The sequence below is a fragment of the Poromitra crassiceps genome, assembly GCF_964638095.1.
Source record: "Poromitra crassiceps genome assembly, chromosome: 1".
NCBI lineage: Eukaryota > Metazoa > Chordata > Actinopteri > Beryciformes > Melamphaidae > Poromitra > Poromitra crassiceps.
This window is the reverse complement of record NC_139623.1, coordinates 95,091,960-95,104,630: the sequence shown is the minus strand read 5'-3', so window position 1 is coordinate 95,104,630 and position 12,671 is coordinate 95,091,960. Positions and strand designations below refer to the sequence as shown.

At 42.9% G+C, this 12,671-nt stretch overlaps 1 protein-coding gene across 3 annotated transcripts in view; it reads left to right on the top strand.

Moving 5' to 3' along the window:
* The window catches only part of ubr5 (ubiquitin protein ligase E3 component n-recognin 5), an 86,968-nt gene that overhangs the window by 6,111 nt on the left and 68,186 nt on the right, over nucleotides 1–12,671 (top strand). For all 3 annotated transcript variants that reach the window (XM_083636975.1, XM_083636974.1, XM_083636973.1), the window contains exons 2-4: nucleotides 8,718–8,762; nucleotides 8,890–8,971; nucleotides 11,084–11,160. In XM_083636975.1, coding sequence (XP_083493101.1) covers nucleotides 8,718–8,762; nucleotides 8,890–8,971; nucleotides 11,084–11,160 — 204 coding nt within the window. The remainder of the gene's footprint in view (nucleotides 1–8,717; nucleotides 8,763–8,889; nucleotides 8,972–11,083; nucleotides 11,161–12,671) is intronic.

The window sequence follows — 12,671 nt, the reverse complement described above, 5'->3', positions numbered from 1 at the left end:
ATCCAAAAAATCGTGACATTAAAAATCGCGATACTTAGGTGAATCGATTTTTTCCCCCACCCCTAATACATACCTACCTACATACCTGCCTACCTACCTACATACATACTGTACATACATACATGTATACCAGTGGTGGCTGGTGAGCTTGGAAACAGGGGAGGAAACTAGTGCGGCGACCGAAGGTCTACTTTCAAAAATTTGGGCTTTTTTTTTCTTCTCTTTTGCAGTTTGAAGACAGATTTTAACAACATACAAACAAAACAAAAGCTCAGACACAGCTGGAAAACAAAGCAAAGCATACTATTGATTGACAATTATAATATGGTGCTACCACCCATATAAGGGTGCTTACATGCTTATAAAAGCATAATGGGTTATACAAGGGGCCAAGACAAACCAGCTGAGCAAGTCACCCACCGCCCCTAACCTCATCAAGGTAGGCCAGAAACGGGTCCCAAATATGTCACTCCTATACCCTAATGTAATCTCAATAGCAGCACCAGTCTCCTTCAAGGAAACAAGATCAATAGAAATTATTAGGCTACAGACCGCTTTATAGATCCACACTGTTACAGCAGAGCCCTTTTCCCACATGCGCTTTGTACCGCAAAATGACCGGAACGTGGTCTAATGCCTGCATGTGAGAAAGGCGCCGTGCCGGTATAAGCGCGACCCCGTCGTCGCGGCCATTTCACCAGTTTTCAGCCAGTCAGAAGAACGGTATGCCGCGATAGGCAGACAGGTGAGAAAGGGGTCCAGTCATTTTCCGCGACACCGGTCCTTCTCTCTTCATGGGCGAGTACACACTTGCTTAACGTTCACTTCCAGCTTGCGTCATCTAATCATTCGCGCACATCAAAGCAAACTACTTCCATTTCGTCCCTGTGCAATGAAAGCCACTTATCTCCAAATCGCCAACTTTTCAGGAAATGAAAAAAAACCCGTGCTCTTAAAATACTGAACACCACGTTGTCATATTTGACACATGTCTTCATTGTAGACAGTTTATCGCTGAATGTGTCATTACATTATTAATATCTTACCTGAATAAGCTCAAATGCTGTTACAGGATTATCACACAGTGTCTGGGGCACTTTCTGCTGGCCAGACAGCAGCGTGTGGGAGCCTGCGCCTGCCTTTAAGAGCGCGAGCACGAGCCGCTGTGCTCCAGGCAGCGGGGACGCGCGGGCGGAGCTCTCACTCTGCCAAGCCGGGGAGAGTGGCTGCTCTGTCATGGGTTGAGCAGTCCCGGAGTAACGTGACATTATTCTTGTCAGAAACAACTTCGATTTGCATACTTTAAATGAGTTTGCAGCCCAAGGACAACCCGAAAACACCTTATTGATCTAAACCCGACCCCCCAAATAACCTCCCCCCGCCCCCCAACATACAGGAAATTTCGCTCCTAGATTCTCACATGCCAGCGCTGAGGTGTGAAGGGAAATTCCGGGAAATGTCCGATATTGACTTACAGGTAATTTTCAGGTACGCATGTGGGAAAACGGCTCAGGCAACATCAAACTTAAGTTAGTTAGTTAGTCAGTAAAAGGCTTGATGGATGAACAAATCAATCAAAAACACTTCACTACGTCCAACATAGGCTACAAGATTCGTTTCATAACGAAACATGCAAATTGCATGTTTCGTTGCAATTTGCTATGCAAATTGCTGTTTCGTTCCACGCTGGTTCCGCGCTGCCAAATTCAGTTAAAAAATGTGCGAGTTTAAGATCGCCAAATGGCGGGCTATATTCAGCATAAAACAATATAATACAAAAAAGTAGCACTGCTTGGTGGATGCCGAATTTAGTAGAAGACCCGGATAACTCGAACTGAATTGACTTACTTGAATATCCATGCAGTCTGTAGCCGGTGCGAGTGCAGCCGATGAGGTTAAATTATCCCAGTGTTTGCTTCTGACCCTCTGTCCTCCGTGTGAACCACGCTGCCCTCTCTAAACTCCGCGTAATACAATGCAACGACTGTCTGGCTTGTGAGCTAACTTACTGCTTGATAATATAAAACATAGGAAAAGAGAAAGGGGAAAATATAGGTGCTACTGTCTGTAAATCTATCTATTAGCCTGTCAGGTCTTCATTTCCTGTATTTCCAATGGAGCGCTGCGGATTCAACAAGATTTTCAGACGTAGGCTATTCAGCATTGGACAATACAGAATGTCAATCACTGTCAGCCATCTATCCAACCAACAACCAATTAGATTTCACCTGGTTTAACCAGTGTAAGGGCGTGCGAACTTCCAGCTCAATGTGATTGGTGGGAAAACACATCACTCTCATGTGTTTCTGTGAATTGCAAGTGTTTTTCAACCAATCATATTTTTCATTAGATAAATGACCAAATAAAGAAACACCCACAGGGCGAAGTTTTTTTTATCTGCCTACTAAAGGCTGGGACCAGGGCCAGAGTGACTCTCTGCATGGAGCTCTCCTTTCCATCAGTTCAGGTCACTGTTGTTGAAGCATATAAGAATATAATGAATGAAAACATGAGCATCTGCACATAAGAAAAAACACATTTGATTGATATTTTATTATAATTTTTTTTTTGAAAAATGAAAAATATAAAAAATAAAAATAAAAAATTATAATATTTTTTTTAATATAAAATCCCCAATCTAATAGAGGAGGACCATCCTCCTATGCCTCACTGGAAAAACCTCCTCTGATGTATACATGTATACACACACATTTCATATGTGGATAGTTTAATATGTCATTTGCTTTTTTGCGCATTTGTACTCATAATAATTCCATTGTCTTTGAGTTAGCCATAATGAAGCAAGATGTAGCATAGGCCTGTAACTGTTACATTTTGAACCAGTGGTTAATCACAATAAAGGAGATTGTCAACCTGTATTGCACCTGAGAGTGTGGAAGGTCATCCTTCAGTAAATCAGTAGATCAGTAGATAGATCAGTAGATCAGTAAATGTCTAATGGACTCCTCCATTGTTTGGTCAGGAGAATTTCAATTAACTCTGACAGCCAGGGCATTTAATTAGTCTGACTGCTGTGGTATTTAATAGATGAGACTATCTAAATTAGGGGTGGCGAAAATGTTTTTCTTTTCCCCTGACCGACGACCGCCGCTCATTAACCATTAACCGACAAGATTAAAATGTGCTATTTATAGCCTAATCCAGGGCTATTCAACTGGCCGGCCCGCCAATTAACACATTGACTGCCAGCCATTTTTTTTGCTGTAGGTAGCTTCTGCCAGGCCGTTTTTTGAGGATTCTGGCTCATTTTAAAAGAGCCGAGGATTCTTTTCTGCTTGGAGTTTGTGAACACAAAGTTCAGAAAAGTACTAATAGAATGTGTGCTTTCTCTGTCTAAAAGAGTTAGTTTGTAGAGTTAGTAGTTATGTAGATATTAGCCATTGAGTACAGCATGGTTTGAGCATCTGAGACAGGAAGCTGAGATAATCGCAGTTTTGTGAAATTCAATCAAACAGGCAGAACAGTCACTTTAACCATTTATTTTTGGCATCAGTGAGAGATCAGACATCCAAACAATATAGTTCCGAACGCCCTCTCCTTCAACTCCTCCCTCCGTGGGCGTGTCTAGTGGCTTTCAGCCTGCGTTTGTCACAAGCGAGTGGTCTGCTGCTGCTGCTGCTGCAGCGAGTTCGAGCAGCCTCCCTCCCTGGCAGCGAGTTTGAGCAGCCTCCCTCCCTGGCAGCGAGTGTGGATAGGTCTCACTCGTCTCTTGGGTTTGAGAGCCCCGATGAAGCCCCGTGCGACTCTAGGCTTATGCAAATTTGCAATCCCCCGTGTGCTGGCGCGGCCCGAGAGCGGCGAGTCTGGTGACTGATGACTGTAAAATCGGCAAGCCATTTCCTTGAGAATGGAGGAAGCAGCCGCGGGAGGCGGCTGCTTTTGGTTGACTTTCTCTCTGTCGGGAGGGCACCGTCGCCACCTAGCTGGTCGGTAAAATAGATTATACACATTCAATACTTCCAATATCTCCATAGGAGACGCGGGGGGCATTGATCCACGTAGCACCGTCAAAAAAAAAAATTGATTTTTTTGACGTATTAATACGTCAATGGCAGTGAACCGCTGGATTTTTTTTGACGTATATATACGTCAGTGGCAGTCAACGTGTTAAGTCAGACCGGCCTGCGGATGAGTTGTAAAAAAAAACGTTTTTTTAGTATATATATTTTTTGACGCGTTGTGTGTAAATAAAATCACTTTTGGTATTCATTGTGTTTCAGGCATTCTTTTCGATGTGTTTATTGCGCATGTTCATATTGCGATGACGATGAAAATACGATTAATTGTGCAGCCCTATGTGATAGTGCTCTCATCATTAGGTGAACGGAAAAATGCGAATTGAACTTGCTTGATTAACCTATGACGTCCATATATAGCAGGGGTGCCCACACTTTTTCAGCTTGGGAGCTACTTTTAAAATGACCAAGTCAAAGTGATCTACCAAACATATTTATTTATATATATATACACTGAGTATACAGTGGAAAACAGTGGAACAGTGGAAACAGTGGAAAAACAGTGGAAACAGTGGAAAAACTGTGGAAAAACAGTGGAAACAGTGGAAAACAGTAAAAAAAATTTTTTTTTTTTTTTTTCCCCCTTCCTCAATGCCATGCGATCGACCACACTACCTTCGCGATCGACCGGTCGATCGCGATCGACGTATTGGGCACCCCTGATATATAGTATATTTTGAGAGACAAGCCGAGGGCCACTTAAAATCGGTCCGTGGGCCGCATTTGGCCCCCGGGCCGGACTTTGGACATGCCTGACCTATAGCAACACTTGGGGAACCGACTAATACCTCGAAGCAGCTTCTCATGTAGAGATGTAATGTTAGGGGTGCACCGATCCCATACTGGTATCGGGTATCGGGCCCGATATAGCACAAAACTCTAGATCGGGTATCGGTGGCAAATGGCCCGATCCATAGGGGCCATTCTATTCACTCTAATTATATGTGTGTGCAGTGTGTGACATCATACGCTAGCAACGTGCTCAGCACGCCTGGTAGACTGTTTCCAAACAAGCTGATGTAGGCTAGGCAGGAGCAGCTAACCGCATGGAGTAAGCCAAAGGATCACCTATTTTGAGGTATTTCACGCTAGCTACGCCAACCAGTTTGACACAGGGCTCGACATTAACAGCTGCCCAGTTGATAAGGTGACATCACACACAGACCCTCTCGCTCCCTCTCTCATCTCCCTGACGCAGCCCTGGGGCCGGTTGCACCAACTGGTCTTACAACTGGTCTTAAGCTAAGTCGGTCGTAACTTTACGACCTAACAGCTACGCCGGTTGCACCTACAGGGCTTAAGCCTTCTTCTCACTAAGACCGGGCGTAAATATTACGCCTAGTCCAGAGCAGGCGTAGTCATGGGTAGGGCTGGGTTAAAAAAAATTGATTATCAGATTTTTAATCTATTTTTATTTTTATCCTTGAATATCGATTCATATCTCCAGAGATCTATTTTTTTTTTTTTTTCCCCCGTGAACTTTAACCCTGAGAGACTCGCGGCACCACCAGCATCACGGCTGCAGTGCTGCTTTAAACATGGCTGCCGCCAGTGGCTGATTATCATTCAGATGATCACAACCAACCTAATACATCCATGGCATGATCACAACACTATTGCAATTTTCAATCCATGTCTCGCACAGGTTCCGAGAGGAGGGGGGACGTCTGAGCTGGCATTACATTAAACTAAACATGGCAAGGATGCAGCGGATTTGTTTAGTGTTTACGTTAGCTGCTGTGGCTAGCGAGTGTTAGCGCACTAGCGCGGGCCTACACCCAGACTCACTCAGACAAACCACTTGTTGTGATCAACAAGCCCCCTATTAACTCATTGAGTGCCAGCCACTTTTGGAGAACGGACGCTCCCAGTGCCAGAGTTTCAGAGCGTTTTCAGTGATTTCTCGAGGCCCACAGAATATTGTGTGATATTACTATGTAAACACCGAACACGCACAAAGAACGAGGAGACTCTTCTATCATCAGCAAAAAAAAGTTTATTGATATCATTTTCCGTTCTTTAGTTATCAGCCGGAGAAGATTGGTGGATTTCAGCAAAAACACACGTTTCAATTTAGAAGCTGAGATATTCAGCCTTTTGTGAAATTAAGCATTTCAAGCACATCACTGACTCTGAAGCTAATATTTTCTGATGTAATGACACCTCAAAAATAATTTCCTTCAATAAAACGGTGAAAACAAAGGAATTTTGTTTGGCCAAATAATATTTTTTAGCTGCAACCAGCAGCGCTGGCCCCTGCGTGCGCTGCTGGTTGCAGCTTCTCGCTGGTCTTGATTTACTGCTGGTGGGCATCAGATATTCTAGCTTGTTTGCCTGTCTCTGTCCATCGAGCCTGCTGTCTGGGTCTGTGTTTACTAGGGATGGGTACCGAACTCGGTACTTTTACAGGCACCGACCGAATTACGTCGGTACTGCCCCGTACCAGTTCACATAAAAACGAACGGTACCAAATTTCGGTACTTGAACGCATCTGAGTACGGTAATAGAAAGAGAGTGGTTAAAATAGAAATTCCGACGGAACCTTAAGGCAACACGCGAGAGCGCGTTACGTCAGTACGTCACTCTGGTTCTGAAAGCAAAACAGGACCAGCCGAAAGCTGTGGCTACACTTTACCAAGATAGACTCAGACAACACTGGTTGCAACATGTGTGATGTGAATTGCAAAGCTGGCCAGGGAAACACCTCAAACTTGAGGAAGCATGGTCAAACACAAGATATATTTAGCTAAATGCTGAAGACTGTAACGTCTTAGATAGGCTGAGGGTGAATGAAGCAGATAGCCTACCGCACCGGAGCTAACGTTAGCAGCACCTCCTCAGCTGTAACGTTGAGAGAGGCATCGACTTCTACAACATCAAGTAACGTTATTTAATTAGCTAGCGTTAGCTGGATAAGTTGTTTCACTGCCGTTGTGGTTGTTAGATAACGGGGCTTTTCACTGTCTTCACAACGACTGCAAACGTTACTACGTTAAACGTTAAATGCTAACGTTACTCTTGCTGCAGTAATTGTCAAGGGTTCAACAGAACGTATTTCCTCAGCCTGTATAGTAGCTATCAACATGAAATAAAAAGCATCTGAGAGCTTAAACCCGTGGCTTTTTATTTGGAAGGGTCACATTTGCCATAATCTTTATTAACATTTCTTAAAATGCATTAGAATATTTTAATTTTTAATTTTTGGGGTTAAAGATAAAACATTTTTTTAATGAACATTAGGGCAAATATAATACGAAAAGCCAAAGGGTTAAGCTCTCAAATGCTTTTTATTTTATGTTTCTATGTGCTACAGAGCCTGAGATATGAAGGCTTTAGTGAATACTGACCGCTCTCTCTGAGAAGTTTGGATTTTTTTTTTTTTTACAACTGTAATTTTTTTTGTTATTAGAGCGTGTAAAGTACCGAAAATGGTACCGTTTTGGGTACCGTACCGAATTCCAGGTACCGGTATCGTACCGGTATCGGTTCAAATGTGAACGGTACCCATCCCTAGTGTTTACTGTCAATGGTTGTATGCTGCCCTGCGTGCCCCACCCCCCTCCTCCTCCTCCGTGGGAGTGTCTCTGGTGGGTCTGCTGCGTTTGCTCTGCGTTTGCTCTGCACTGAAAAGTGCGCTGCACCCCACTTTTTCACAGCGTGTCGCCAGCTCCCAGCTGAGAATAATGTAACTTTTCAGAAAGACGCTGGTGTCGGCAAATAAATCATATGGAGGGGCTATCGCAGCGGAGACGGAGGGGCTCAATTGTGGCAGCAGATTGACTGCTGTTCACAGGCACAGCTAACATTATGCTTCATGCATATCGATGCATACCGATGCTGTTTCCGTTTCCATAACGACGACTTCTCTGTTTTTTACTCAACTTTCTCTAATCTGGAGAGCACTGTCGCCACCTAATGGGTCGGTAAAATAGGTTATACACATTCAACATGCCCCAAAATTTTACAGGAGATGGATCTGGCTTTGATCCACGTCCCACCGTCAAAAAACGCAATTGACGACTTTAGTCGTCATTGGCACTCTACGTTACTATCCGAATTGACGACTATAGTCGTCATTGGCACTCAATGAGTTAAAGCACTTTATACTCACAGAGCTGGCATAAACCATATAGAAACTAATAGAACCCCCTGTACCCGAAAGGAAACGTCCAGGGATTGTGTCTTTAACGGACCACTATTATTGAGCTAATTGTTAGCTATATATGCAGCTGGATATAGCTGGAGACCAAAAAGCATCAGTCAACATCAGTGTTTTCTTTAATCTGGTGGCAGCATTTTTTAGTAAAAAGTGAAACGACACAGATGGTGGTTTATCTGTCTCACACACTGTAATGGCATCACAGAGATGTTTTAGCTTTGTTTGCATGCGACCATACCACAACTCCGCTCACGTGTTTTGTGTCATCAATCGGTTTTGCAATCGGTGCAAATAAAGCAATACAGGAATTCTCCGATCTCATATTTAGGCTGAAAAATCGACCGATTCTGTTCGCTGGCCGATCGATCGGAGCATCCCTACTTTTTTGTGAAATTTAGCAGGTTTGACATTTAGTTAACGGTTCATCTTCTGATGTTTGTTTACCTTTCAGCACTTCATATTTGCATCACACTGTAATGGGTCTTACTCTTGCATTAATGTGGTCTTTGTCTTCTTAACAGGCTCCGTGAAGTCTCAGAGAAACTCAACAAATACAACTATAACAGGTGAGTCTGTGTTGACATGGGGACTGTCAGCTTACTTTGATGATCCAGATTGATGTATGTGAACTCTATTCCCTTTATTATCTCATATTTCCTGCTATTTATCTCCTTTTGTTTCCCCCGAATCCAGTCATCCACACCTCAGTCTGCTGGAGCAGGCCACACTGAAACAATGTGTGGTCGGTCCAAACCATGCTGGATTTCTCCTTGAGGTAATGCTGGAAGACATTCGCACTACTCCAACTGGATTACTTTTACTGGGGGATGTCCTGTAATGTAATTTTGCCATGATTTGTGGATAATAGTCCAGTAGACCGTTTGCATGGAATAAAATATCTCTTGATTTCCTTCAAATTACTGCTCATAGTCAACACACAAAACATCATGATCTATACTCATCTTTTTATCTGCCGACCTCCAAAAATGTAACACCTATTTGAACATTACCGAGATGACTTTACAATTACCATTATCAGACGACCTCTGCATTTTGCTGAAAAATGGTAAGCAATTTGTTTCAGGGTTTTTACTTTCTGGGCTTTGTGTTGATAATAATTAATTAATTATTAAATTACAGGACCTCCTCAGATTAAGTTAATCCAGTTTGAACAGGGTTATGGACACATTGAAGAGACATTTCAGTAATTCACCTCTGTATGTATGTTTCTAATATTTCACTTAAAGGACGGCTTTACCGTGGGGAATATGAATATATATCAATCTCACGCCCCTAAGGTTTTAGAATCCGTTGAAATATTTTGAAATTGGAGCTTCACTGCCTGACCTATCAGGCATCTCTCACATTTTTAGGGAAGCCGGATGACGCGTTACGCGTCACCCGGCTTCCCTCCCCGCTTGCGGAACTCGAGCGCCTATGAACTACAAGTCTTGTGAGCCATGGTCCCGCCTCTAGAGGTCCTCCACGCCCCTTCAGAGCTCTCGACGAAAAGCAAAAGGCAGCCATCTTGTTCACCCGCATAGCATACTGTAGCTAGGTTAGCTTTCCATAGCTCCTTGCCAAGAGACCATATCTCTGGAACGGAAGCACCAAAAGACACGGGACTGGCGGCATTGGAAAGCTCGTCAAATTTTACATCTAGTAGTAGGTGAGTTGAAGTAACGAAATCAACGCTGAGCAATGTACCCATTTTTACACATTTTTACAGAAAATAGTTACAACATCAGATGCGCGTAACTCCTACGAAAATGCCTTAAAATGCATGAAATTTTTTTTATGAAGACATCTCCCGACATATATACTACCGTTTACATTTGGTGCAATTTGGAGGCAATTTTATTTTCGATTTATTTCTTCTTCTTTGTATCTTTTATTGTCGAAGCCTTCTTCTTCTTCTTCTTTGAGCACCAAAAACAATCACACGTCAGTGTTTCCCCTAGAAAAATGTTCAGGCCTGGAGGGATTGCGAAACGTACCCCGACTGCAACGGTGCTAGCCCTGGCGACGCTAACCTGTTGGCATCTATGTTCGCAATGGCATCCCAAGTATCATCATACTATTATGGGATGCGATGCGAACAGTTGTATTATGGGATGTGCGTTTCCCAGGCAACGACACACGTAGACACGTTTTGGGACAGCGCCGCACGCCTGCACGATGTGCCAGAATTCTGACATTAAACTCAGAATTCTAACGTTCTTTTCTGAATTCTGGCTTTATTCTCAGAATCCTGATTTAAAGTTATAATCTCAATCATCTAAAAACAAAACAAAAAAAACAAGCCACTATCTACCTGATAGTGAGTTAACACAATGTTGATTGAGGCTATGGCACATTGATGGAAGCCTTTGTGCTATATGCCATTAGTAATGTCACATAATGCAACACTGATGTTATGTTGGGATGTTACCTGCAATTACCACTCATCACCATAGCTGCCCGTCACCCAATAGAACAAAACTGAAATTTTAGAGATTCTCATAAAAAAAAGAGGCCGCAAGTGACCCTAATCATCTTCGGTAGTTTTAAATTGTGTGTGTGTGTTTTTGTTTGTTTGTTTTAATGAAATTTCAGGCCACCCTATTTGAATTCCAGGCAACCCCACTTTGGGGCGCAACCCTAAGGTTGGGAACCACTGCATTACATAAATAACATTACTTTTATAGATAAATAAATGGTGCAAAGCACATATTGTCATATGTTATAGAAAAGTAAATCTAGGCAAATGATCTGCCCCCCGATGTACCACATGCGCACGACCTAGGTACAACAACAGCACCGGACCTAGGTACAACAACAGCCCCCCCTCGCTGCTAAAAGAAAAATCCCGGAGGAAACACTGCCATGAATGATGTGTCTCTTTCAGGATGGGCGTGTGTGTAGAATCAGCTTTGCCGTCCAGCCCGATCGCCTGGAGCTCAGCAAACCAGATGGCAGTGATGGGTGAGACTTCTTTATGTTGGGATCCTTCCTGGAAACTGTTTTACCTTTGGCACAGAGTTAGAAAACCTATTGCTTTTGTAGATGGTTAGTACAAGATGCATTAAACATGCTCAGGCCTACTGATGGTGGTTGCTATGATTTCAATTCCTTCCTGGCTGAGTATAAAACATTTGGGCAATGGGCATGGTTGCACTTGAAGCTTTCTATCAGGCGTGAAATGTATATGTGAATACATCAGTTCTGTTCTTACCCTGAAAACTGCACTAACAGGCTGCTGGTGGACTGAAGGAATGCTTTGCTGTTAGGATTGTTGAGATGATCATATCTATCCTGTGATTTTCACAATAGGCTGCCTTCCAGAAAGACCCCCCCATTGTTACATGCACTGTAGGGGCATATTATTTGGTTTTCCAATATAAAAATACATTTCCCTTGGTCTGTACTAATCTTCAGGGATAACAAAAGCTAGACAAGCCTGAAATTGTATCCCCAGAGTTTCTAGAAAAGACAGCGTTCTGAAAGCATTAATGACTGTGAGTGTGTTGTGCTTGCTGTTTCATTTTCTATAAAAAAAAAGAATGCCCTTTTACTAGTTGCTATGGTTGTGTTGGCTGTGAGCATGTATTTTTGGTGAATGTCTCATTGATAGTCGTTTACATCTTGCCAGCCAAGCAGCATCCAACAGTGATTTGAGAGTTTTCGAGGCCCCTCTAGTTGCTAACTAAGTATGCATGTGAATCGGGCTGTAAAAGACTGAGGAGCAGCCCCGGTCCAAGCTTTTCTGCAGAACACATGTTTTGTTGCCTGGCACAAACTTGCAAAAGAAAATTAGACGGTTTCAAATGGTAATTGCTTTGCAGTCAGTATCGTTGTGGGTTGCCGGGAAGCCTATGGAAACGAGGACTGCAGTTTGTCTGTTGGGCATGTTCGTCAGCTTTCTGAGCAAGACCTATTATCATCTTTGATACTTTTTAAATGGCAACCAAAAAGCGTTTAATGGCCCATCTTGTTCATTGTTTGAATTAGCTCTTTCTCTGTTTTATATCGGAATAATTCAAATCTCTCTTTCTATTTTCCACTGTCCTGCAAAATTATAGTACCAAACATGAATGTATATTCTTTTGTTGGGAAGTAGCTTAATTCAGTATCATCCTAATCTTTGGCAAGTCCTACACTTTTGTAGCCTTGTGGCACTTTGCTACAGCTTACAACAATTGATATCAACAGCCTAGTTAAAGTACAGTCAGAATAATGAATTGAGCCTAATTATTGTTCAACTCAGAAGACTTCCCATTGTAAGAAATCTTGTTATAGGAGAAAGCAATCGCAGCCCCAAAACCCCAAGAACTTTCAAAAAAGGAAAAAGTCTTGAAGGAGGAACGAGTTGCAGCCAATTCTGATTCCCAAGGGTGTTGCCATGCTAGTCTCCACCATACCCCCTCCTGTTTCATAGTATAAAATCACAAGAAAGCCAAGCCCGAACCAAAGGGCCGAATTTACCAAAAACATGG